The 24,865-nt window shown below is 46.4% G+C and overlaps 2 protein-coding genes across 10 annotated transcripts; both read left to right on the forward strand.

Moving 5' to 3' along the window:
• The first annotated feature begins 95 nt into the window (after positions 1 to 95).
• Positions 96 to 19,706, forward strand: ELMO2 (engulfment and cell motility 2). 8 transcript variants are annotated; one of them, XM_064391703.1, is made up of 22 exons: positions 96 to 233; positions 4,223 to 4,348; positions 4,483 to 4,523; positions 5,026 to 5,098; positions 5,429 to 5,479; positions 6,436 to 6,617; positions 7,413 to 7,512; positions 7,693 to 7,844; positions 10,062 to 10,140; positions 10,740 to 10,778; positions 13,653 to 13,703; positions 14,011 to 14,133; positions 14,756 to 14,890; positions 15,313 to 15,417; positions 15,497 to 15,605; positions 16,233 to 16,369; positions 16,677 to 16,840; positions 16,923 to 17,035; positions 17,340 to 17,447; positions 17,762 to 17,848; positions 18,152 to 18,225; positions 19,396 to 19,706. In XM_064391703.1, exons 2-22 carry the CDS (start codon positions 4,271 to 4,273, stop codon positions 19,594 to 19,596), a joined length of 2,202 nt encoding a protein of 733 aa, XP_064247773.1. In that variant the 5' UTR covers positions 96 to 233; positions 4,223 to 4,270; the 3' UTR covers positions 19,597 to 19,706. The 8 variants fall into 8 exon arrangements, with proteins under 8 accessions (XP_064247773.1, XP_064247772.1, XP_064247775.1 ...); XM_064391702.1 differs by having other exon boundaries at positions 122 to 260; XM_064391705.1 differs by having other exon boundaries at positions 122 to 260; positions 17,768 to 17,848.
• An 82-nt stretch (positions 19,707 to 19,788) lies between these two features.
• On the forward strand, positions 19,789 to 24,686 carry SLC35C2 (solute carrier family 35 member C2). 2 transcript variants are annotated; one of them, XM_064391712.1, is made up of 9 exons: positions 19,789 to 20,052; positions 20,129 to 20,279; positions 21,885 to 21,948; positions 22,167 to 22,239; positions 22,396 to 22,564; positions 22,852 to 22,935; positions 23,265 to 23,329; positions 24,142 to 24,271; positions 24,416 to 24,686. In XM_064391712.1, exons 1-9 carry the CDS (start codon positions 19,936 to 19,938, stop codon positions 24,535 to 24,537), a joined length of 975 nt encoding a protein of 324 aa, XP_064247782.1. In that variant the 5' UTR covers positions 19,789 to 19,935; the 3' UTR covers positions 24,538 to 24,686. The 2 variants fall into 2 exon arrangements, with proteins under 2 accessions (XP_064247782.1, XP_064247781.1); XM_064391711.1 differs by having other exon boundaries at positions 19,792 to 20,052; positions 23,265 to 23,440.
• The last annotated feature ends 179 nt before the right edge of the window (positions 24,687 to 24,865 follow it).

Consider the following 24,865-nt stretch of genomic DNA (forward strand, 5'->3'; position numbering starts at 1 on the left):
CGCGCCGCGGCCGCGCTTCCCGGGGCGGGGCGCGCCCGGGGGCGGGGGCTGCGCAGAGCTCCGCGGCCCCGCGCTCGCCGTCGGGGCGGAGGGAGCCGAGCGCGGCCGCGGCGCCGCCGCCGCAGAGCCCCGCGCCAGCCCGAGCGGCTGCCCTGCATGAGCTCCTGCGCGCCCGGCCCCTGGCGCTCGCAGCCGCTCCCGGAGGCGGGGCAGCGTGGGCACGGGGAACTGACGTGAGCCCCGCCGCGGCGGCCCCGGAGGCGAGGAGGGGCGCGGGGACGGGGGGCGCTGGGTTGGCGGCATTGGCTCGGCGGCGCGGGGGGCGGCGGGCCCGGCGGGTCGGGTCTCCATGGTGCCCGCGGTCTCCATGGCAGCGCGGCGGGCGCGTGACGCGCCCAGGGGCGGCGCCAGCGCCGGCGGGAGCGCGGAGCGGCCGGGGAGCGCGGGCGGGCGAGGCCTGGGTAGCGGCAGGGAGAGGGGAGAGGAGAAGGACAAGGACAGGGAGCGCAGCCGTCGGCGGAGCGCCTCGGGTCTGCCGGCGGCCCGGACTCCGGGCTGGCTGCTCCGCCCGGCCCGGCCCGGCCCGGCACGGCCGCAGCTCCCGATGTGCCGCGCTGCCGCCGCGCCGCCCCCGCTGCCCCCGGAGCGGCCGCGCCCGCCGGGGCAGCCTCCGAGAGCGGCGAGGCCGGTGCCCCCTCGGGAGCCGAGGGACAGCGCGGATAGCGCTAAGCAGAACGATTCTTGTTTAATGCCTTTAGCTGGGTTTTAAGCCAAGCTTCGGGGGTTGGCGCCTGGCTGGCGGCTTTGAAGTCACTTGACTGATTAAACGTAATAAAGCAGTTCTCTTTTTGCTTGTTGCTATCAGTTTCTGTCTTTGCCAGGAGATGGCCTCTGCCGTGCTGTGTTGAAATGTGCATGATCGGAGCCCATAGGCATAGTGCTTTACCCCCTAAGTGCAGGCCTTTGGAGCAATGTAGGATTCCAGAGGCAGGGAATCCGAGCCATTTGCTTCTCTGGTTTATCTAGAGAGGGGTGTTTCTTATTGCTTGGTGTGTGAGGTAGCATAGGAAACCGCATAGCCTTCAGGCTGGACTCTGCTACCTCCTGCCCTTTCATGCTGCTTGGCCAAGGAATGTCTTTTCTGCCCACCTGTCCCATTAGTCCCTCTGCCAATGTCACTTCCAACTTTAGCTTGGCCAGTTGGTACCATCTGGGGACTTGCTGAGGACTGCTGGCGGTGTTTTGTTGCATCTACAGGTTTCAGAAGCTGCAGCTATTTGCTTGTTGACTGGGTGATTCTACCAGGCAGCTTTTCTTTTTCAAGGAATGTTCTTTCATCCTCCTCATTTTCATTCTGTGTGCAGCACACTTTGTTCTCTATCTGTAATGAAAAGAAGATTGAGTTTGTGAATAGGGAAATTCTGCTTAAAATACTGTAGTTGTTTTAGCTTGCAGCTTCTCAGAAGTCTTTTGAATAGTGTGTTTTTAGTGGCTCTGCTGAGTTTTCCTTGCCCTGCAGCTACCCCTGCACCACTGCCTTATATGACAGATCTCACTCTGCAGAAGCAGACTGAAATAATTTTGATGGATTTTAGCTTGGCTTCTGTCTCTCTGTACAAACTGTGAGAAATTGTTTACATGTTGAGAAGAATGTGCTGTGAGAGCATGCACATAAGTGACTGACAAACACAATTGCGCAACATCGTGGTCTGTACTTCTTCACAAGAGCTTCTCAAGAATTTTATCAGCTCTATCATTGTTGCACTGCAAAATATCCATTGTAAAACCAAACATCTTGACACCCCTCTTGTCTGCAGATGCACAGTGAAATCTTTTCAAAGCATGCTTTTGGCAGACAGCCTCACGTTAAGAGGCTGACCTGAAGTACCCTTTGTATTTGCAGTCCAGTCATCCTCTTCTAGAAAGCTGCTTCTGCTGAACTATTGATCTGTGTTGGTCCTTCAAAGCATTGTTTGACCCAGACTGTTCTAAAATTGTTTTAAATTTTTAATTCCTGCTTCTCTGGGTTCTCCTCAGCCAAGTCACTTTGGTGTTCAGATCTCTGTCTTTGTAAGAGATACCTGTGGTGTCTGCTCTGTGGTGCTGCTGTGCAAAAACAAAATACCTTGAAGATATTTTTCAGAGTCTTGAAGCTGTTTCTTTCACTGTGTATTTGCTGTGCCTTGAATACTGATTGAAATAGGGAGCATGGTTGCCAGTCATGAGTGGGTGCTCATTTATGGAAGAAATTTGGGACAGAAATAAGTGTTAAGTATCATAGTGAGCTACTTTGAATTTGTATGCAGCTGAGTGTTTTTGGTGTTTTAAGATACCAAGGTAGTGCAATACAACTTGGTTGGTCCCTGGTTTTGGTGGTGAGGATATCAGGAGAGCTGCAGGTAGAGTGCATGACCTCTAGGTGCTGTGTGCCTCTGCAGGACTTTTTTGAAGTATGAATAGATGAAACAGGACATTTATATGGTTATTGAGAATGTGATTTAGTGGTGGACTTGGCAGTGTTATGTTTATGGTTGGACTTCATGACCTAAAGGGTGTTTTCCAACTAAATGTTCTATGATTTCTGCAGGATTTCCCCTCGTATCAGCATTTCTGTTTTAATGGGCATTTCCCCTGTCTGAATGAGGCATGTTCTTTGAGTGGGAAAGGACAAGTTAGACATTTTTAAAGGCTTCTACCTCTCATAATCCGGACATCTTTGTTTTGGCATATAAATTGCTGTATTTCCTTGTACTTTTCAGTAGCAACTTGCCACTTGCAATACAAATAAAAGACTATGACTGTACTGCAAGAGGCTGAAGGGAAAAGTGGTAATTAGATGCTAATTACTCATGCATAATTACTCATGGGTAAATTAGTTTAAAAAGTTGCAAATTCAGTTCTTAATACTCGGGGACTAACCTTTGAGCCTTGTCTCTTGACTGTGTGTTTCTTGTGTCTTGAACATTGAATAGATTTAGATGTTTTCTGGTTGTGACTTGGCTCGCTCGTGGGAGAGGTAATTACCTGTTCAGTTATTACAGGCTGGTGCTGGGGTTGTTGAGGGTGTGATTCTGCACAGGACTGATGTTTCTCACACTTTCACTTCAGGCCATCATAGCCTTTAATTGCTGGAGAGCAGTGAGTGGAAATCACACACCATTTGGGAACTATCTGTTCCTAGATTTAATACGTGGAAACCCTGCAGGTCTGGGGGTGTCATACAAACTGGGCTCTTTGGGGAGTACTGGTAATTGCCCTGAGTCTGCTGCTTTTCCAAGGTCAGCTAATGTGTGCTGCTTATCTGAAAGGTTGGAGATGTTATTTTGAACCTAACTTGACTGGCCCTTTTCTGAATGAGATGTGTTTAGCCTTACAGTCATTTCGTGAGTTATAAGAAAATACAAGCCACTCTTGGGATTGGTGCTCAAACAGAAGGAGAAGGCCAGGAGTACTGACTTGTGGCCACCTCTGTGAATTGGGGTTGGCTTTCCAGAATATAATGAAATTCTGAATCTGGTTTAGGATTAAGGATAGGAGTGCAAGAGGTTACAGTCATATTTTTTGGGCACAAACCACTGTGTCTGACAACTAACTGGGACCAAACCCTGAACACAAGCTTATGCTCTGAAAGGCACATAAAGGAGTGAAAGGTACACTTCCAGAGCAAATGCTGAGTTACCTTATTTTCTGTGATGGATGCTCGTGTTTTTTATTTATGATGTTACAAAAAGGGAACAGGATAAAGTTAGCTGCTGCTGCTTTGCCTAAAAGCCTGTTTGGGTATCCTGAGTGGATCAAGTTGTCTAAGAAATTTGGATGGGGCATGAATTAAATCAGCCTGTGGGAGGGAGGCTACCTGGACAGTCTGTTCCTGCTCTCACCTAGCTGAGCCTAGGGAGCTGCTGCTTTAGTGGTCCTGCAGCCTGAGCTGCCAGTACAGACAGTGGGTGGCAGATGGGGCTTTGCTGATCAGTGACCCTTCTTCTTGTGAGTGCCCCAACAAGCTCTCAGAAGTATTTCTCAGGTGATGAAGTTGGGCATGCAATTTCACAACATGCTGTTTGTGTGAGGCCTTGATCTCTGCTAATAATGGCTGTTTTGGCCCTGTCAGGCCCAGGAAACCATAAGGCTGAGCTTAGGTGTTTCAAAGCTTGGTGTTAGATCCAGTGTAGCAAGTGAAATAATTTTCAGAGAAGATGCTCACTATCCTTTCTCTTAACAGGTGTGGAGGTGTATGCTGTTGTAAGGGCACCTGCAGGAGTCTGGAGCAATGCCACCACCTTCAGACATTGTGAAAGTGGCTGTTGAGTGGCCAGGTGCCAATGCCCAGCTGCTGGAAATAGATCAGGTGAGACCTGGTAACCAGATGGGGGAGGAAAGGCATCCCAGCGTTGATACTGGAATGTGGGAAGCATAGAAATGGGCAGTATTCCTTTCTGGTTGAGAGGAACACGGCTACTGAGGACTCTCTTTCTGTTCTAGAAAAGGCCTCTTGCATCCATCATCAAGGAGGTCTGTGATGGGTGAGTAGTTCTCTGGGAATCCTTGTGGAGAAAGTCTGTCCTGCTGACAAATCTTGCTGGGTTGCTGTGGAAGTCTGCTGCTTGCTAATGTGCTGCTAGCACAGTCCTTGCTGCCTGCTGCTGGTTTTGGCCATGGAACGGGCTGGGGTTTAAATTGTGAAGAAAAAGATCTCCTGGAAAATGGAGACCATCCATTTTTATTCCAATTCTAAGTGTGTGCATTTGTATGCCTTGGGGTCAGTTCTCTGAGGATTGGCCCATCCTGCTGTTCTTGAAGTGTAGGCTTGTTCAAGTGTTCCACAGAGCTGATTTAGAGTAGGCTTATGTCCCACATTGTCCTCAAGAGGAGTTTTCTCTCCTCTTTGGGAGACCTAATTTCCCCTGCTAAAGCTTTGCTTGAAAGTTCTTTTGCAACTTCCTGACATCAAGCTCCATTTCCTAATTGACAGTCAGAAGAAAGAGGACAAAGATGCTTAATGTATCCTTCTTCTTCCTCTGCCAGGTGGTCGTTGCCAAACCCTGAGTACTACACTCTGCGTTATGCTGATGGTCCTCAGCTCTACATCACAGAGCAGGTCAGTGGGAGAGGCAGTTTGCTGATATCCTGGGTGAGAGTCCGGAATGTCTTGGGCTACAGGCATGGAACAATACTGGCACTAATCCTTGAGGAGCAGCATCTCTGCTCTCAGAGGGATTCAGACTCAAATGGTGCCATTCAGCAGAGGAGCTCTGCACTGCTCCCTTTGCATGCCTGGGTGTGGGGACTCAGGCACTCAAGTTCAGTACCCTCAGGAGGGCTGTGTGGCACAGGAGCCCCTTTACTCTGCATAGATGTGCACTGTAGATCCAGCTGGGTTATTTCCCCCCCCACTTTTCCACAGTTTAAGTTTGGGTTTTCTTTCCAGACTCGCTGTGACATCAAGAATGGAACTATCCTCCAGCTGGCAGTCTCCCCGGTAAATGCTTCCTCACCTCCCTGTTTCTCAGTAACTCTCCATGAGTGGCAGGCTGTTTCTTACCTCTTGGCTTTTCTTTCTCCTTCTCCCCAAATTGCAGGGGGAAATTGCAAATTACCTTTGTTGTGGGCCCTTCCATGCAGTGAGGCATGCACTCTTTGTTTCCCCTCCTGCCTGTGGTGTGTGTCTTTCCTTTGAATGCTCTGCCTTTTTATAGGACTTCCTGTCAACAAATCCAGTCTGCAGTTTTAATGCATCTCCTAGATTAGAATGCAATGAAACACCTGACAAATGAATTTTCAATGTGAGTGCACTTGGCATGGTCAGTTAGAAAGCAACAGTTCCAGCAACTGAATACAAAAAATTAAAATAGAGACAAATTTGATGACGAGGAAGTTGTTCTTGCTGAATTATTGTTATTGTGCCTTCAACAGTCATCTTTTGCAGCTTTCTTTTTTATTTAAATTCTTAAACTTTTTTTTTTTGTGCAAATGTCTTGGCATAGAACTGAGGTAGGACTGGGAGAAGGTACTTGGGCAAAAGGGAATTAAGAGGATATAATGATCTGTGCCTGAGAAATCTTACAGAATGTCTTGTGGATACACAAAATTAGATCATGAGTCTTTTTATCAATATTGCATTTCTTTAATGGTGTTGCTCCATATTTCTGTACCCACCTCCACTCACCTCAGCGAGGAGAAAAACAGGCATTTGCTCTAACATGCAAACCAGCATTTCACTCACCTCCTGCTTGGCTGTAACTGTTGCTGAGAGAAGCCTTTTTTTAGTCTGTCTTAGACTTGCTGACTGCAGCTACTGAATGTGACTTTGCTGCTATCTCTACCCTGGCTCTGCTCCCCCTGCCCACCCATGGGTTCTGACAGAATGCTGATGGTGGCAGGACTCAGCCTGCAGGTGCCTGGGCTGTAACTGGCACCATCCCTCTTTCCTGCCAGTCCAGGGCAGCTCGCCAGCTGATGGAGAGGATCCAGTCCCACAGCATGGAAGCCCGCCTGGATGCCATGAAGGAACTGGCAAAACTTTCAGCAGACGTCACCTTTGCCACAGAGTTCATCAACATGGAAGGGATTACAGTGCTGACACGGCTTGTGGAGAGTGGGACCAAGCTTCTATCCCAGTAAGTTTCATTTATTCCAGGACTCTGGGAGAAGGCCTTGAATAAGGGGCTCATTTTGCTTGCTGAAATGGCATTAAGCAGCTAACCTTGGAGCAAGTGCTGATCTGTGGAGACAAAGTCTTTCCAGTCATTTGCTAAACCTCACGGGGCAGAAGAGGAGACAGTCATGATTTGCTCTGGAAGTTTCCTCAAGCACAGTCACAGTGAATTATGGTACAAATAATTCAGTTGGATTTTCTGTTGCAGTTGTTATATTTCATTGAAAGTACTTTTAAAGTCTTGATGACTTACTGTAATAACATTTATAGCTCTTCTTATATATTAGCAACTAATACATTTTTGGCATTTTTTGCAATCTTCCCTTCAGTCTCTTCTATCTTTCTGTCTTGTGGTTATGTATTAAATTTTCCACAATTCATGCTGTGCCTTCATTTTGTTTCAAGTCAGGTCCCAATATTTAGAGGACAATTAACTTCCCTTATTTTTTTTTTTCTGATGTGAAAACATGTTTGCTCCTTTGAGTAGCCAAGTACTGATCCTGGTGATTGTGAGTCTCTGGTGGCAGGACTAGGGACTTACTGCTGCTACTTTTAATTTGTGCTTGTAACCAGGAAAAATAAAATATCTTTCTACAAAACAGTAAAATTATCTGCATGAATGCATGCACTTTATTGCTCCCCCAGGTGCCAAACTCTGTTATTGGGAGAACGTGGTGACATTTTTCTCTTATCCAGCTTGAGCAGGCTTTTTATCTTGCCAGCAGATCTCTTGTAGCTGAATTCTTCAATTTCTCAGTTACAGTGAGATGTTGGCTTTCACCTTGACTGCCTTCTTGGAGCTCATGGACCACGGTATTGTCTCCTGGGACATGGTCTCAATAACCTTCATCAAACAGGTGAGTTTGGGCGGAGGCGGTGAGCGGATGTTATTTCTTTAAAGCATCTCCCAGGAAGAGCACAAGACTCTGAGAAGCTGAGTGCTGTCTGAGAGCAGAGTGCAGCCCCCTTTGTGAGCCCTCAGTGCCCACAAGGTGTGCTGGCTGGCAGAGCTGACCTGCTGCTTGCTGTGTGCTCAGATTGCAGGCTACGTGAGCCAGCCCATGGTGGACGTGTCCATCCTGCAGCGCTCCCTGGCCATCCTGGAGAGCATGGTGCTCAACAGCCAGACTCTGTACCAGAAGATTGCAGAGGAGATCACTGTGGGGCAGCTCATTTCCCACCTGCAAGTGTGAGTGTCCACCCAGCAGTGATGGGATTTATACCAATTTTATGACTACTTGTTTATTTAAAAATACATTCTCTTACATTTGGAACACTTAAAGATTATATTTTTTAAGCATTACCAATGGGACAACTTACTTGAAGTTTAAGATTTCTAATGGATTTTTTTAAAAGTGCGATCCTAGAAAAATATGTTCTGTGTTCTGGAAGAACTTGGGCACATGAGTGTTGAACAAAGATATTTAGCTTTAAATAACTGCCCAAGTGTGCTCAGTGCTAGGACCAAACTTGCATTTCACTAGAACAACTTCCCAAAGGTTTTGCATCCTGCTGTCTGTCACTTTTACCCGTCTTTAAATTGTCTCCACTAGAATCTAAGAGCTCATCATCTTGTGGGTTTTGTCCTGCATACTAAGGAAGAAAACAATTGCTTTTCTTGCTTGAAGGGATTAAAAATTCCCTTCATTTCTTTCCTCTCTTTCCAAACAAACTGGAAAATTAATTTCTGTCTCTTAGGGCTGTTTGTCTAGGTCAGTTCTACTCTTCATTATGAAAAAGCTGCATGTAGTTGTTAGAGCTTTGAACAGGTTGGGTTTTTCTCAAGCCTTTTAATTCTGAACATATGGAAAAGCACTATTTGTGAATGTGATTGATGCTCTTTAATCAGTGAACAGTAGTTTAACCAAATTACAGTGCAAACAAAGTATTGCATCAATGTCACTCCATGCTTGGAATGTTTATACATTTGAATTTGGTTAACAGAAAAGCTAAACAAGTTCTCCTGAACACTCCAGCAGCTTTGTTCTGCAAAGAGTATTTATTCTCTCAGCTTTATGATTTCTGGTTCACTCAAACACAGATTTGCTCCTAACATTGAACACACTTGTGCAGTTTTTTAAAGCAAATTATCTTTGTTCAAGACATAAACTTGTGTGCTTAAGTGCTTCCAGAACACAAATGGTCACTTAAAAAAGCATCTATGCAGGGAGTATTTTAGAAAAGGAGGTGGAGGGTGAGTCAGGATTTGCTGGTGGTTTTCTTGGCAAGGCCATCAGGAGGGAACAGTTCATAACAGAGAATATGTTCTGGAAGAACATGACCATGGAACATGACCAAAGGAGATGAGTTAGAAGAGGAGAAACTAACCTAAAAAATTGTTCTGCTTTGTCAAAAAATAAGCAGTGTGGTGAAAAGAGCAACAAACCCTGAAAAGGAGAGGAAAAGTGAATGTCAGACTTCAGAGACCTGTGCAGCTTGAAGGCCCAAGGAGAGCCTAGGATGCTGCATGGAGATTTGCATGTTTGAAGTACAGCAGATTGACCAAAATGAAAAAGATTTGCAAGGGAGCAATAGAAGAAAGAATATGGTTGTTATCTATAGATATGTCAAGGTGAGGAAAATAGGTACTTAAGCTAAAAGAAGTATTGGCTTCAGATCTTTTCTTAAAAGATCTTTTATTTCTACATGTGTAGTTAAATAAATAAAAAATATTTTTAAAAATAAGTATATTCATGCACAGATATTCATTTAGGTGATACACTGGACTTCTGTTCATCACAAGAGCTTGATGCAGTGATGTGCACTGGCTCAGGCTGAGGGATAGAGTGACTTGACAGCCAAGGTCTACCCCCCAGGAAGAGTTAGAGTATTGCAGGAAACAGACCTGCATTTGACAGAATATCAGGAGGAGGACAGAAGAATATCATTGGCATTTAAAAGCTTAGTTTTGTGCTGTTTTGAACATGACAAGTATAACTACACACTGTGTGTGACCTAGGAGGGGGCTAAGCACTCTTTACCTGAAGAAGTTCTGCAGTGAAGCATTCTTTCCCCTTAGTTCCATTTGATTTTGGTGGCTTCCATTGGCATAGGGGAGAAAAATAACTTGCTCCGTGCCATTTCCAAGCTGGAAGCCACCAGTTGTATCCATGTAGCAGACTGTACCGTAACCAGGTTTTAAAGAGATAGTTTCAGCACTGGAAACAAACTGTGGTGGTGCTGGGCTGCAGTTTTCTCTGTCTGCTGGATCAGTCAGAAATCTCTGTCAGGTTTTTGCAAGCCTTTTGAAGAGTTGAACATCATAAGCATAGGTTACATGAGTCCTGCTTGTCTGTTGAAAATGCACAACTCTGTAGTCAGTGTTCTGATGGTGCAGGTAAAGCAGCAAGCTGTAATGTGCTGTACTGCCTGTTGCCTCACAAGCCTGCCTTTTTTGTTTCTGCAGCTCAAACCAAGAGATTCAGACATATGCCATTGCCTTGATCAATGCCCTCTTCCTGAAGGCACCTGAGGACAAGAGACAGGTTTGTTCTTGCCTTTTGGCTTTAAACCTGAGTGATGGTTGCTGCCTGGCTGTTTATGCCTCAGAAATCATATTGTCTGGGCAAGGTAGACCTCAGACCTTGCCAAGAACTTAAGTGCCTGTTTCAGTATGGCAACAGAGGAGAAAAAGTGCCATCCCATTAATAATGTGTCCTGGAGCACACATCTATATTTAGGAGATGCTCAGAAAGGATTCTGAAAGACCTTCAGAGACAGAAAGTAATCCTGCAGACAGCATGGGAAGTTTTTTTAAGTTAATTGTGTATGGGAAAGGTAGGCTGGGTAGACTCCTTGGGCTGTGTATTCTTAATAAAGAAACACCCACCTCCCTCTCCCCCAAAAAGGGACTTTTCTTAAGTCATAGGGGGATATTCCTGCAGGCAAACATGAGAAATGAAACACTGCCCTGCTCTGAGGAAACTCCCAAGATCTCAGCTACCTGCAAGATGTGCATATGTGTGTATTGTGTAGCTTTGCTGTGTTAAGCCTTTCTTCTCTAGTGCCCTGTTTGTGCCTTATTCCTGGACTCCAAGCTAAATCCTGTCTGCTTCTCTTTGTGCCTTTTTTTGCTTTCTGCCAGCAGGACAAGCTGCTTAACCCACTAGACCTGCCCATCACTGTAAGTAACTCAAGCCTGGGGGCTGGTCATGTAGGGGGCTGTAGGCATGTTAGCTCTTCTCTAGCTGTGCCCCCTTGTATCCCAGGGATGATGCCCACAGCCTCAGAGCGTGGATGAACCCAGGGAGAAGGGCGGGAGGACTCCTGGGGATGCACTCAGACTGTGGAGGGGAGAACAGTCAGTAGCAGGAGAAACCCTGAATGGCTTTCTGTGCACACAAGGTCATACAGGTGGTCACAAAAGGAAACTGATACTGCAAGACTGACCAGGTGAACCAACTGTAAAACTGGAACAAGTCTTTTAGCAATCTGGATCTCCTTAAACTTACTGCAGCATGACTTTATAGCCCAGATCTCACTTGTGCTAATGACAGTTTCATATCCAGCTGCATCCTTCTAAAGATAGAGCTGTTTGTCTGTGAAGAGCAGTCACAAAACTTGATGCTGACTGGGGACTAGAGCATAAATTCTGCCTAATTTGTGACTTCTCCCTTATGGTGATTGTAGTTTAAGAATGTTTTTTGCCTTCTGCTAACTCCAGGGAAATCACCCTTCTTGTTAATGGGTTGATTTGGAACCTTCTGTATTGAGATAATGGTAGGTTTTTTGGTTTTATGCATGGCACAGAGAATATTCCACTTTTTTCAAGGATGCAGCACCTTCAGAGTGGAAACTGCCATCTCAGTAAATGTTACATAATTTCTAAAATTAATGGATATGTTTAATACATGAACATAAGGAAAATCATACTCCTCTGTTGGTAATTCAGCAAAGATCATAGACTTCATAGGAAACAAAATTCCAAGGGATATTTCACTTTTTTTCCCCTCCCTTGAATACAATCCAAATGACCACAAAGAGCCATGGAGTTGCCTAAGGGACTTGGAGTATCTTCCATATGAATAGAGCCTGAGAGATTTGGGATTGGTCAGCCTTAAGAAGAGAAGACTCAGGGAGGTTTTATGTGTTTAAATATCTGATGGAAGGGAATAAAAAATAGGGAGCCTGACTCCTCTCAGTTGTGCCTATTGACAGCACAGGAGGCAGTGGGAACAGCTTAAAACCCAGGAAATTCCACATGAAACATGCACACCCACAAGACAAAAATATGAGAGTGGTCAAACACTGCAACAGGTTACCCAGAGAGACAATGGAGTCTCCATCAGTGGAGATATTAAAAACCTGACTGGACACAGTCCTGAGCAAGCAGATTTGTCTGATGTTGCTTGAGCCAGTAGAGTTGGACTAGGTGATCTCAAGACATCCCTTTCAGCATAAATCATTCTGTGTTTCTGTGACCATCAAGCAGCAAAGTGGCCCTTACTGGACTCTCAGCAGACCATAGATCCCTTAGCATTGGTTTGACTGTCTGTGTCCTCATGCTTCTTTCTATGCTGTTTAGAATTGTTAAATTGTCTTTGTCCTTCCCACTTCTTATCTGCTTCAGTCACCTGTTAACTCCATCCCACGTACAAACTAATTCCTTCAGAGAAAGGATTCTTTGTGTGGCATGCATGAGCAAATGCTAACAACACAGCCTTGTCCTATTCTCAGTACTACATCTCACAAATAGTAGTAGAAAATAATGACTCAGAGGGCAGTGTGTTCTCTCTGAAAGCACCTCCTACTTCATCTAGATGCTCCTTAGATACCTTCCACTCAAGCACTGACTCACTTTGGTTGTAAGATGAGTGCTGCTGAACTTGCAGCCATTACAGCTTGGCTGTCAGTCACTGTCTTGGTTCAGGAGGTTTCTGTCTGGATCAAAAGGGATAATAGGAATTCTGAACAAGGTTAATGCATACATTTTAGCAGACTTCTTGTTCTGTCAAGAGTGATGTTGATGGGAGCAGTTGGAAAGTCTTGGATTGCTCAGAATGTACAGCTGATTGAGTGCAATTGTCTGAGACTCCACATCTGCTCCCAATTCTCAATCTGCACTGCACAGGAATGTAAAGAGAGATCTCAGACTGTCAGTTCTTTTGGACTTCTTCCAGATGATAAAATGCCCAACAGATTTTTCTTACCCAAAAGATTTTGCTTGTAGCAGCAAACTCATTATATTCACCTTGTTATTAGCACTTGTACCATTCTCCTAGCAGGGGTGATGAGGTCACTGATGTGTTAGAAAGTGCAGCTTCACAATTTGCAAGGAAAGCACAGGTTAGGTTTTTGCAGATGCATATGTTGCTGGAACTGAAGGCATCTTGCATCTGCTGAGACTGTTTGTCATCATGACTTGATGTTTGGGAAACCCTCCTCATCTAGAGAAGGAAGCCATGCAGTCAAGAGGGAAACTGGAAGCTTTCCTCTAAGCATGAAAATTATTAGCCTGTATTTTTGTAAATTGAAATGCTTCTGCAAATCATCTTCAAGCTGCCTTCTGATCATCTCTTTAGAAACTGGACAAAGGAAATAAATTGCAGAGGGAGAGCTTTTGAGAGGGAAGAGACCTGAAACCTGCCTCCCATAGCTCTTGTTATCTTGGATGTTCACCTTGGTATACAAAGCTGTGAAATGCTAATTGGAGGAAGCTCTTGGAGGTGGCAGACTTTTCCTGGGCAATGCACAGTGTGCTCCCTGCTGCCATATATCCTAGCAGTGAAGTACCATTTGATGGCCAACATTAAGCTGAATTTGCTTCTGTGCTTTGACTCTGCTAGTGGCTTTCTCCACACCAGTGATGTTCTGTAGGGGAGCCATCTATGAGTTGTGCTGAGATGCTGTGCTAAATTGACAGTCTGTAGAAAAGCACTTTGTTGTGTGCCAGTGCTATCTCCAATTCATAGGCTACTTCCATTTTCTCCTTTATGCACTGTGTGGGCTTTTTGTTTATATTTCACTCATGTTATTTCATCTTTAAATTCCACAACAGGAAATGGCTAATGCATTTGCCCAGAAGCACCTGAGGTCTATAATCCTAAATGTAAGTATGTCTGGAATGACAAAGTGCTTCCTAATGTCCTCTCAATGGAGGTTTCACTTATGCATAGTGTAAATTTACTGCCCTCAGGGCACTTGCAGAAAAGTGACTCTTTCAAAGGTAAAACTTATTCAAAAGGGAGTTACCAGGATGCTGCTTTCTGCTGTTACAGAGCATTATAATTATGCTTCTGGTGGGATATGGAGGTTAAACAACTGAATGTTCATATAGAGAGATACATATGCCTAGGGTTAATACCTCAGCTTTTATTTGCATTCTCTTAATTTCTACCCTCTCCTTTATTTTGCAGCATGTGATCAGAGGAAACCGTCCCATTAAAACAGAAATGGCACATCAGCTCTACGTCCTGCAGGTCCTGACCTTTAATCTCCTGGAAGAGAGAATGATGACCAAGATGGATCCCAATGATCAGGTCACTATTAGAGCTGAGGAAGATCTGATAGAATAGGCTGTACAAGGGGCCTTATTCCTGGGCTCCCTAGTGCTATGGAATTTGCAGTGCATGGTACATAAAGTTTCAAACTTGCCCTTCACATTGTTAGGGTATGCTCATGACCATCCTACTGCATTCTGTGGGACTTTGAGATGTAATTGGGCTCTGAAAGTCATATACTTCTTTCTTGACCAGTGTGATGCCAGCTGTAAAAGTGGTTACTTAACCTCTATGACAGGCACATAATTTTATCCATTTGCTTGCAGTATAGGAGGAAAAATGGGCATTTTTCATGTGTCTGTTACTCAGCTGTATTACAGTTTTTAAGGAGAAATACCATAGCATTACCTGAATGCCTAGAAATTGTCTGTAACTAAACTTGCAGTTAAAGAAAAGTGCAAACAAATATTTTGCATTACCCACTGTACTGAAACTTGCCATTGTGAAATGGATTGCCTCTTTGTGTATAGTGTTAATGACCCTTGGCATCTCTCTGTGTTCATTGTGTGAGTTCTGAGGAGAGAGGCAGGAGTGTGAAATATGTGAAAATACTGCTGTAGTGATTGATGACATCACCATTTCCCTGCCTTCTGTCCTTCAGGCACAGAGAGACATCATATTTGAGTTGAGAAGAATTGCATTTGATGCAGAGTCTGACAGCAACACTGTCCCTGGCAGCGGAACAGAGAAACGCAAAGCCATGTACACCAAGGACTACAAGATGCTGGGATTCACTGTATGCATCTAGACTGTAAACCTTGTCAGGGGAGTCTGAACAATCTCCACAGGAGTTGTGGGGAAATAAGGAACAGGAACAGCTGTTTCCTTTACCTTACTTCAGTATCTGAGTTTAGAGATTCAGTTTCACTCACACTCCCGGGGAAGATCGTTATGAACTTGCTGAGGGGTGAAATGCAAGAGTTCATTAGGCATTCTCTGGAGGTATTTCCTTACCATGTGCACCTGTGCTATGAAGAACTTGGAACCAGCCTGTCCTCTAGAAAGGTCAGCTAGCATTGTCAGGAGGTGTTCAGGGTTACCTCTTGGATAGATGTAAGGGAATGCTTGATGGACAGGTGGTTTGTAATTAATTCAGAAAAGGTTCTCACACAATTCCTTTGAGCTAATTTGTTTGGAATCTTTCTACACTTTTCACAGAATCACATCAATCCAGCCATGGATTTTACACAGACTCCTCCTGGGATGCTGGCATTGGACAACATGCTTTACTTGGCCAAATTTCATCAGGACACCTATATCAGGGTACGTGAAGCTGCTGATTTTTACAGATGCCAACACCTCAGCAGCTCTTCTTAGTGTGTGTGACATCCTGTTGTTGTAGATTGTTCTGGAGAACAGCAGCCGAGAGGATAAACATGAGTGTCCCTTTGGGCGCAGTGCCATTGAGCTCACCAGGATGCTCTGTGAGATCCTGCAAGTTGGGGAACTCCGTAAGTACCATTTATTACCCAGCTTTGCAGGCTGCTGGGCTGATGCTTCTAGAAACTAATATCCACAAGCATTTGTACCTTGATCTCACTTCTGCCATGTAAGGACAGGGTGAGCTTGGAGTTAGCACAGCTGATGTCTGAGTGATGATGTTATTATCAAAATAAAGTAAGAAATTTTGGTGTGCACTCTGGTTCTCCTGAAAAACTGATACATGCAGAAAGCTTCAACTTCCCAGAGCTTAAGGAGGGTGCTGTATAAAAAAAAATAGTCTTGAAACCACCATGAACTTGGGAAAAGTTTGCTCTGACAGCTTCAAAACAGCATTTTGAGAAAATTAACCACTGTAAGAAATTCCACCAGAGGAAGGTGGGAAACACTGCAAGCAATTATTTTGGGGGATCAGGATGAAAAGGGCATGAGTCACAGAGGTTTGCATGGTGAAGTGTGGGGAGAATTGCCAGTGTCAATAAACTATCTATGGGGTGACAAAGTATTGAACTGTCTTGATCTCTTGGAGTAAGTACTGTTGCACACCACCAGGTGTCTGTCACTGTAGTGGACTTTAGCTACTCCTAGTACCTTTTGTCCAGCATGCTCACATGGCTGTGGTTTGTTTCTTTCTGAAGCCAATGAAGGCCGGAATGACTATCACCCCATGTTTTTCACCCATGACCGTGCATTTGAGGAACTGTTTGCCATCTGTATCCAGCTGTTGAACAAGACCTGGAAAGAAATGAGGGCGACAGCAGAAGATTTTAATAAGGTCAGGGTGGAGAAGAGATGTTTTTGTAAAATCTTTGACAGATCAGCACACATTCACTCAGCCTTTAACATCTGGTTAAGGAAGATATGACAGGGCATTGGTATGGGCTGTAAGAGAGGATGCCTCAAATTTTATTTGGAATGCCCTGAGGTCCTTCTTGGTTCTTCTGGATCTTCACAGTCACTAGTGTCCTGATACTCCTGGCCCTGCTATCCCATGTCAGGTCTTTGCTGCCACTGAGCTGTGCCCTGATACTCCCCTGCCAACAAGAACGTGACTTGTTTTTTTTCCTGTCCCACCTCTTCAGGTTATGCAGGTTGTTAGGGAACAGATCACAAGGGCTCTGCCCTCTAAACCCAACTCCTTGGACCAGTTCAAGAGCAAACTGCGCAGCCTGAGCTATTCTGAGATTCTGCGGCTACGCCAGTCTGAGAGGATGAGCCAAGATGACTTCCAGTCTCCACCTATTGTGTACGTGCCTGACAAAAACAGTTGCCTTGTATCCCTGCCGTTATCTCCATTTTCTGCTTACTCTTCCATATTCGATTGCCAGGGAGCTGAGAGAGAAAATCCAACCTGAGATCTTGGAGCTGATAAAGCAGCAGCGCCTGAACAGGCTTTGTGAGGGAAGTAGCTTTAGGAAAATTGGAAATCGCAGAAGACAAGGTAAGGGGACAGTGTCTGCTGTATTTTTTCATGTGAAGAACTATAGCAAAAAAGATCTAATTAATTAATCTGTCAGCAGGCATGTTGCCAGAAAGAAAAGCTGGTTACTTGGCTGTCCATATCAGCCAGTAGTTTGGGATGGCACAAATGTGCATTTCTAAGAATACAGCTGTCCCCTCATGAATAAGAAGCTGTGCTGAGGAACTGGGCGAGCAGATGGATTGGGTGGAGAGGCTGTAACAGTGGCTGTGAGACCTTATGTGAATGATCTTGCTCAGCTTACCCTACTTGGTGTGTGTTCCAGAAAGATTCTGGTATTGTCGCCTGGCTCTGAATCACAAGGTGCTACACTATGGAGACCTGGAAGATAATGCCCAGGGGGAAGTGACCTTTGAATCTTTACAAGAAAAAAGTAAGTCCTGATTACAGGCTGTGCACTCATCTGTGCTCTGCTGTCTAGAGCTGAATATAATCCTAGATGAAGATGAAAGACACAAGGCTGAAGCCCTGACTAAGGAGATACCAACTTTTGGTCCTTGCCCAAAATCTTTGAATTACTTGATAGTTCTTTTTTAAAAGCCAGCTGCAGGGATGTCTTATGTGTTTTGGAAAACTACACTAACAAGCTAAAAAAACCAAACAGTGTTCAGTTGCAAAGACAAAACAAAGTTCTGTATTTTCCTGGTTAGGATTGCTTGTTTGGGAGTTTTACTTTTTCACTGTTAGTTCCAGTTGCAGACATCAAAGCCATTGTCACAGGGAAGGACTGTCCACACATGAAGGAGAAAAGTGCACTGAAACAGAATAAGGCAAGTGCTCCCTTTTCCCTGTCATTAATATCTAATAGGGTAGTGTTTGAGATTGAAAGTGAGCAAGAGTGAATGATCTCCCCCGCTGCAGGTGTGCTGTGTACAAACCCCATCTCCTGTCTGAGCCCTTTCCTGGTGTTCCTTTGTGACTGCAGGGAGCTGGAAGCATGATTGTGCTGTGGTCTCTTCAGAATTGCTCACACAAAGTGTCCTGAGCTGCAGCAAGGCAGCTCTCGGGGTGGCAGGCAGAAGGTGCTGTAATGTTCTGTTCAGCTGCTGAGTGAAAGATTCTTTTCCATTTAGGAAGTGTTAGAATTGGCCTTCTCCATATTATACGATCCCGATGAGACCTTGAACTTCATCGCACCTAATAAATATGAGGTAAGAAACGTAGTGGTTAAGCAGTAGAATATATATCAATTAACTTCAGAGATTAAGAAGGATGGGTTGCTTCTCATTAGAGACTCGAGCAGGCTGTCTCTCCCCAGGTTCATTCCTAGAATATATTGCTGATGGTTTATATGAACCATCTTTTTTTTCCCCTTAATTATCTTTTTAATTTAAAAAGAAAAAAAAAATTCCACACTAATTTCCCCTAGTCTGGACTGCTACTTTTTTTTCTCCTATGATGCCTAGAATAGGTTCACTTTTTTCATTTGTTCTGCCACAGTAGACACTCTGGTCCTTCTAGTACAACCACAGGCTCACACTTTCCTCTAAGCTTTTAACTTCCAGTGGAAATCTCTGTGGACACTGCTTTAGAGCTGGGGGTGGGATTTTTTCCCTACATATTAACTTACTCCAGTGTTTCTTGTCTTAAAGTTCTCTTAACTTTTGCATGGACAGAAAGATTTGACATAAGGTATCATTTAAGCCTGGAGTCATGTGAAATCACTTGTTTTTGAAATTTTAAAAGTTTAATAGTAATAAAATGGTTATAAAAATAGTAATATAATTAGAATAATACAATTTGAACATTTGAGATTAGGACAATATGAGACAATAAAAACAAAGAGATACGGACGTCTGGGTACCTTTTTCTGGGCAACACAAGCCCAAAAAAGGACCCCCGTTAACAGAGGATTAACCCTTAAAAACAATTGCCTGTTGGATATTCATACATCTCATACTTGATGCATAAATTCCATTCAAACACAGGATTCTGTCTGGTCACTGTCAACTTCTTCCTCTCAATCCTCATTCCGCATGAGGAATCCTCGCTTCCTGTCTCAGCGAGGTGGGAAGAAGTTAGTTTTCTGCTAGGGAATTTATTGCCTTTCTCTGAAAGATTTAGGTGTCCCTTTCTCTGAAAGATTTAGGTGTCCTGTGGCTTCTATCTGGTGCGAGTCCTTTCTTAAACAAATATCTTGCATAGCATAGTTTCTATTTTAACATTATGTTATAACCTAAAACTATATTTAATACACTACCTAAGAAGATTAATATAGCATAACTTTCTAGCATAATACAATATTTATTTTAACACTTGCGAAAAGCCAATCATAAAACACACATTTTTTACAGTCGTGCACGACCCCTTCTTTTCCACAGTACTGTATCTGGATTGATGGGCTTAATGCCCTCTTGGGGAAGGACATGTCCAGTGAGCTGACCAAGAGCGACCTGGACACGCTGCTGAGCATGGAGATGAAGCTGAGGCTCCTGGACTTGGAGAACATCCAGATCCCCGAAGCGCCGCCGCCGATCCCCAAGGAGCCGAGCAGCTACGACTTCGTGTACCACTACGGCTGAGGCCGAGCCCGCGGGGCCGCCGCTTGCTGCCGTGCCGCGGGCTCGGGCCGGGCCCCGGCGCCGCCCGCCTTTTGTATCGGTTCCAATAATAACCAGTAGCGCTCCTCGCCGCCGCCGCCTCCGCCTCTTTCCGCCCTGCGCGGAGCGTCACCGCTGCGCGCCCGCCCCGCTCCGCCGCTCGTTCCCCCGCCCCGCCGGCCGGCGTCAGCGGCGGCCCCGCTTCCCCCGCCGCCGCGGCCCGCTCAGCGCCGCGCCCGCCCCGCGCTGCCGCGGCCCCGTGCCCGGCATCCCCGGTCCGGTCCCGGCTGCCCCTCGCTCTCCCGGCGCGCTGCCGGGCGCATGGCGGCGGGGCCGGGCGGCGCGGCCCTGGGGCGGGCGGCGCTGGCGGCGCCGCTGGTGCTGCTCTACTACGGCTTCTCCATCGGCATCACCTTCTACAACAAGTGGCTGATGAAGGTGCGGGGTGGCGGGGCGGTGCGGGGCGGCGGCGGCGGGAGGGCGGCGGCGGTGACAGCGGCTGTCGGTCCCGCAGAGCTTCCCGTTCCCGCTGCTGGTGACGCTGCTGCACCTGCTGCTCATCTTCGCTCTGGCGGCGCTCGCCCGCGCCCTGGAGCGCTGCCGCTCCGGGCGGCCGCGGGCAGCGCTGTCCTGGGCCGACTGCCTCCGCCGGGCGGCCCCCGCAGGTACGGCCGGGCACGGCAGGGACGGGAGAGGGGCGGCGGAGCGGGGGCGGGCCGAGGCTGGGGCACGGCGATGCAGGGAAGACGTTAAGGTGCTGGAGAGCATCCCAAGGACAGCCACGAGCATGGTACAGGGAGCGGCTGAGGTCGCTTGGTGTGTTCAGCCTGGAGAAGGGGAGACTTAAAGGAGGCCTTGTTGTGGTCTTGAGCATCCTCACGAGAGGAAGCACCAGGGCAGGCACTGATCTCTTCACTCTCATCCAAGAAAACATATGAAGCTGAATCAGGGGAGGTTTAGGTTGGATATTAGGAGGTTTTCACCCAGAGGGTGGTTGAGCACTAGAACAGGCTCCCCAGGCACCAAGGCACAGGCTCACCAGGCACCAAGACTGACTGAGTCCAAGAAGTATTTGGACAGCACTCTCAGGCACAGGGTGGGATTCTTGGGGTGTCCTGTGCAGGGCCAGGAGTTGGACTCAATGATCCTGGTGGGTCCCTTCCAACTCAGCATATTCTGTGGCTCTAGGAGGCTGCTCAGGGGTGCCTGTGGCACTCTGGCTGCTTCCAGAGCCCTTTGTCTGCCTGGGGTGGTCGGGGCCAATCCCCTGGGACAGGGTGAGCTGGGGGATCCAGCCTTTGCTCTGGTCCCCATGTTTCCCTGCCAGGTGTAGGGCAAGTGTAGGTGCTACCAAAAGCTTCAGCCTGAGACATGCCACCTTCATTGCTCAATACAGAGATGTATAAGAATAGGGAGAGGCCACACAGAATGAATCTTTCTGAAGGAGTCACTGGCACAGAGAACCTTCTACAGTGCCTTGATAAGTTGTGTCTGCAAGTAACATTTTCTCTTTAACGCTGGTATCATGCCATGTGTTGCATCTTTCTCAGGGTGGAGCCTGGTAGAGAATTCATCATTCATGGCACACAGAACTATCTGAGACCAAGGAGTGAAGCTCCTACTTGGAGCACAGAACTGTAACTCCTGCTGCAGTTCTTTGGCTGTGTGTTGTATTGGCTCCCACAGAACAACATCTGGTCTATGATCTCTGGCAAGGTTTGCAGTACCTTACGTAACATGCCCCATGGTTTCTTGGAAAAAAGCTTTCTCCACATCTGCAGCAATTTTACCTTTCAGCATGGCCTGCCCTTGGATCAGTAACACTGTTTCCTGTGGTAGGAAACTTACATAGAAGGGAGAATTGGCTGTACAAAAGCTGCACCAGGGTTAAGGCTGTGTGCAGATAATTGTTGCTTTTTCAGGCTTCTTGCAGTGACCCTCACACTTAAAGTTATCATACTCTGATACATTCAAGAAAGACTTTATGCAAATCTGCAATCACTTTCAGTCACAGTGAGGGCAAGAGTTATTTCTGGCTTTTTTGTAATGCACGTTGAGTGAGTGCAATGCTGAGCCCAACCTGAGTCACAGGGAACAGGACAGAAACATGAAGAGCTGAGAATATCTGAGTTATGTTGGTTCTGAAGAACTAACATGAGGAAAGGTTATTTTTTCCCTTGGGTCTGTGGCCATGAAGCAGGGTTTTGTGGTGGGTTTGTTTAATGTCATGGAAGACAGCTAACTTCAGGTGTTTTTCATTGATTCTTTAGCTCTGTCAACTTCCTTGGATATTGGGCTGAGTAACTGGAGCTTCCTGTATGTCACTGTCTCCCTGTGAGTACAAACACCACGTTCCCTGGAGCCTCTGGTGGGGTTTGGAGAGTGCTTTGCCAGGGTCTGTTTCTTGCACAGGTGTTTGGTTAGTGGGGTCAGCATGCAAGGTCTGTGATAGCTTGCTGGTAGCAGTGTAGAAATGGGTGATGGTTCCTAATAGTACTTTGATGGGAATCACTACACTGAAGGAGTCTGACAGTGTATTTTGGTCCTTACAGCTACACAATGACCAAATCCTCTGCCATTCTCTTCATCCTGCTTTTTTCACTGCTCTTCAAGCTGGAGGAAATGGTAAGAGTCCCACACAATGCTTTAGGGAAGGAGGTCAGACCCGGGGAAATAGGCAGTGCATGTGCAAGAAACATGTAAGCAGAGGAATGCTGCAGTTATGTGAGTGAATCTGAAAGGAAGGAGGTGCCTGTCTCTGTTGTGTTTGCTCTCCTGCAGAGGGTGACGTTGCTGCTGGTGGTTCTGCTCATTGCTGGGGGACTCTTCATGTTCACCTACAAGTCCACACAGTTCAACGCGCAGGGGTTCGTGCTGGTGCTCTGTGCCTCTTTCCTGGGGGGCATTCGCTGGACTCTCACTCAGATACTGATGCAGAAGGCTGAACTGGGTAGGTGGGGAGCCAGGAGGGAGTGGTGGTGCTGGTAACAGGGAGGGGAATAAGGAGAGGTGATAGCCCTTGCTGCAGAAACTAAACATCTCATGGAAGGTGTTTGAAATCTTGGGCACGGGGTATCTGTTGGTGGGTGATGGAGGTGGCTGGGTGTCTGCAGCAGCACGGGTGTGGGCATGGTAAATACAGGTGTATGTCTAGGAATGGTGCTAATAAAGGCTCTGGGACCTGTGTTATTCCCTGGCTTGTTGCTGCCTGCTCTGTTATTGATTCTCCTCTTTCAGGGCTCCAGAATCCCATTGATATCATGTTTCACCTGCAGCCGCTGATGTTCCTGGGGCTCTTCCCACTCTTTGCGGTGTTTGAGGGTGCGTGAGTTAATTAGAGAAAGCAGGGATAGCTTTATGGAGTGGTTGGGAGATTGCTTAGCAATTTGTTATTCGAGATAATTCACTTAGATAAGTGAACAGCTATCAACTCTGCAAAGTAGTTAAAGGCCTGGATTTATCTTATGCTGGCAGAAGGGTAAAGAGTGCATAGAAGTAGTAGCCTGCCACACTCGTGAAAGTAAGGGCTTTGAAGAAGTGGCTGCACATCCTCCTCATACTGGAATGTGAGCAGCCCACCCCATCTGTCTTACTAAGAGGAATCCTGGGAGCTGGGAATGGTATTCTGCTACTCATTGTCTTGTTCCTAGGCCTTCCTTTGTCCATATCAGAGAAGCTCTTCCGTTTCCATGAAGCAGGAATGCTGTGTACTCTGGTAGGGAAGCTGTTCTTGGGTGGAATTCTTGCCTTTGGTCTAGGCTTTTCTGAGTTCCTCTTGGTTTCCAGAACATCCAGCCTCACCCTTTCCATTGCTGGCATTTTTAAGGTAAGGCATGGTTCCTGTGCTAATGCTAGAAGGCAAGTACTGAGTCATCCCTATTGGGCTTTATGTGGTGGGAGCTTGCTTAGATTGTTAGAAGTTTTTGCTTTTTATTTTTGTTCTCCTTGCACAGGAGCTTGATGCTTTGCCTTGCAGTCTCTGCAGTGAAGTCTCTTGGTCCCTGGCAGAAAAGGGCCAGAGGCTAGTGGCTGCTCTGTAAAAAATACCATTAATGATCAAAGTTTGTTGGCATGTGGGATAGACTAAAACCCATTGTCCTCATGAGCAGCAGATGGTGTGGAAGAGAGGAGGGGTAAGAAGGGCAAGCTCTTGCATGAGACCTGCATATGACCAAACCACTGGTTTGAGCTGTCTCTGTAACCTAGTTTGGCACATCCTCCCTCCCCAGAGGAGTCCAGCACACATACTTCTGAGCTCAACTGTGATATATGAAATCTCTCTGATCCAGAAGTTGCAAGATTCCTCTGTAACTGAGCTATGCAGTCAGATGACTTAAAATCCCACATCCTGGTTTGACAGGTTGTTTGTTTCTAGAAACTGTTTTTAGAACTCTGTGCACATAAAAGAATGTGCTGATAGAAATTTAGCAGCCTGACATCTTGATCTAGGCTTCAGCTGAAAAATGTATCATGCCTATCTCCTCAGGTCCTGCCCCGCCACTTGTCATGTTTTTTTTGTTTCCACAGGAAATCTGCATTTTATTCCTGGCCACACATTTACTGGGGGACCGCCTCAGTCTCTTGAACTGGCTGGGCTTTGCTGTCTGCCTGTTAGGAATCTCCCTCCACGTTGTTCTTAAAGCCATGAATTCCAAAGGTGATTGTTTTAAATCCCTTTCTCTTTCTTTGTAGGCTTTCTCATTGCTTCACTAGGAGCTGTGTCTGGTTCCAGCTCCTTGACAGTGCCAGGTTTGGTGGGAACTCCAGGAGGTTTGTCACTAAACGAGCTGTCTGCATGCAGGTGACAAAGCACTGGAGCCACACAAAGAGGCCAGCTCTGACCCTGACCTGCAGCTGCTGCTGCGCCACCCCGAACAGGGTGAGGAAGAGGAAGAGCTTGTGGAAACCCCACAACAGCACTGACTGGACATGAAGCACAAAGCCACCTGCTCTGTTCTTACCAAACCTGCCTGACAGCTATCCAGGAGGAAGGTCCAGAAGTCTCTGTGACCACCCAAAGCAGAGCCAGGGCTCGGGGAGAGAGTTCTGCTGTTTTGCTGCAGTGTGGATCTGTAGATGCTGCACAAGAAAAGGCAATGTGCCTTTCACAGGAACTTGGAAGCCCTGGTTCAGTGGGTGTAGAAAGGTGAGGTGAGACAGGGAAAAGCTGTAACAAGTCCATTAGGGCATCCTGAAGGCTGTTTACTGAGAATGTAGACCATGAGCTGTAGAATGAACATGGACATGTCTG

Source organism: Passer domesticus, chromosome 16 (assembly GCF_036417665.1).
Source record: "Passer domesticus isolate bPasDom1 chromosome 16, bPasDom1.hap1, whole genome shotgun sequence".
Lineage (NCBI taxonomy): Eukaryota > Metazoa > Chordata > Aves > Passeriformes > Passeridae > Passer > Passer domesticus.

Excerpts from the sequence above, each read along its gene's own strand:
- ELMO2 (XM_064391703.1), top strand. The coding sequence starts at position 4,271 with ATGCCACCACCTTCAGACATTGTGAAAGTGGCTGTTGAGTGGCCAGGT. Across the intron at positions 17,036-17,339 it reads TGGAAATCGCAGAAGACAAG|AAAGATTCTGGTATTGTCGC; the intron begins GTAAGGGGACAG and ends TGTGTGTTCCAG. Across the intron at positions 17,849-18,151 it reads ACTGAAACAGAATAAGGCAA|TGTTAGAATTGGCCTTCTCC; the intron begins GTGCTCCCTTTT and ends CCATTTAGGAAG.
- SLC35C2 (XM_064391711.1), top strand. The coding sequence starts at position 19,936 with ATGGCGGCGGGGCCGGGCGGCGCGGCCCTGGGGCGGGCGGCGCTGGCG. Across the intron at positions 22,565-22,851 it reads GATGCAGAAGGCTGAACTGG|GGCTCCAGAATCCCATTGAT; the intron begins GTAGGTGGGGAG and ends CTCCTCTTTCAG. Across the intron at positions 24,272-24,415 it reads TAAAGCCATGAATTCCAAAG|GTGACAAAGCACTGGAGCCA; the intron begins GTGATTGTTTTA and ends GTCTGCATGCAG.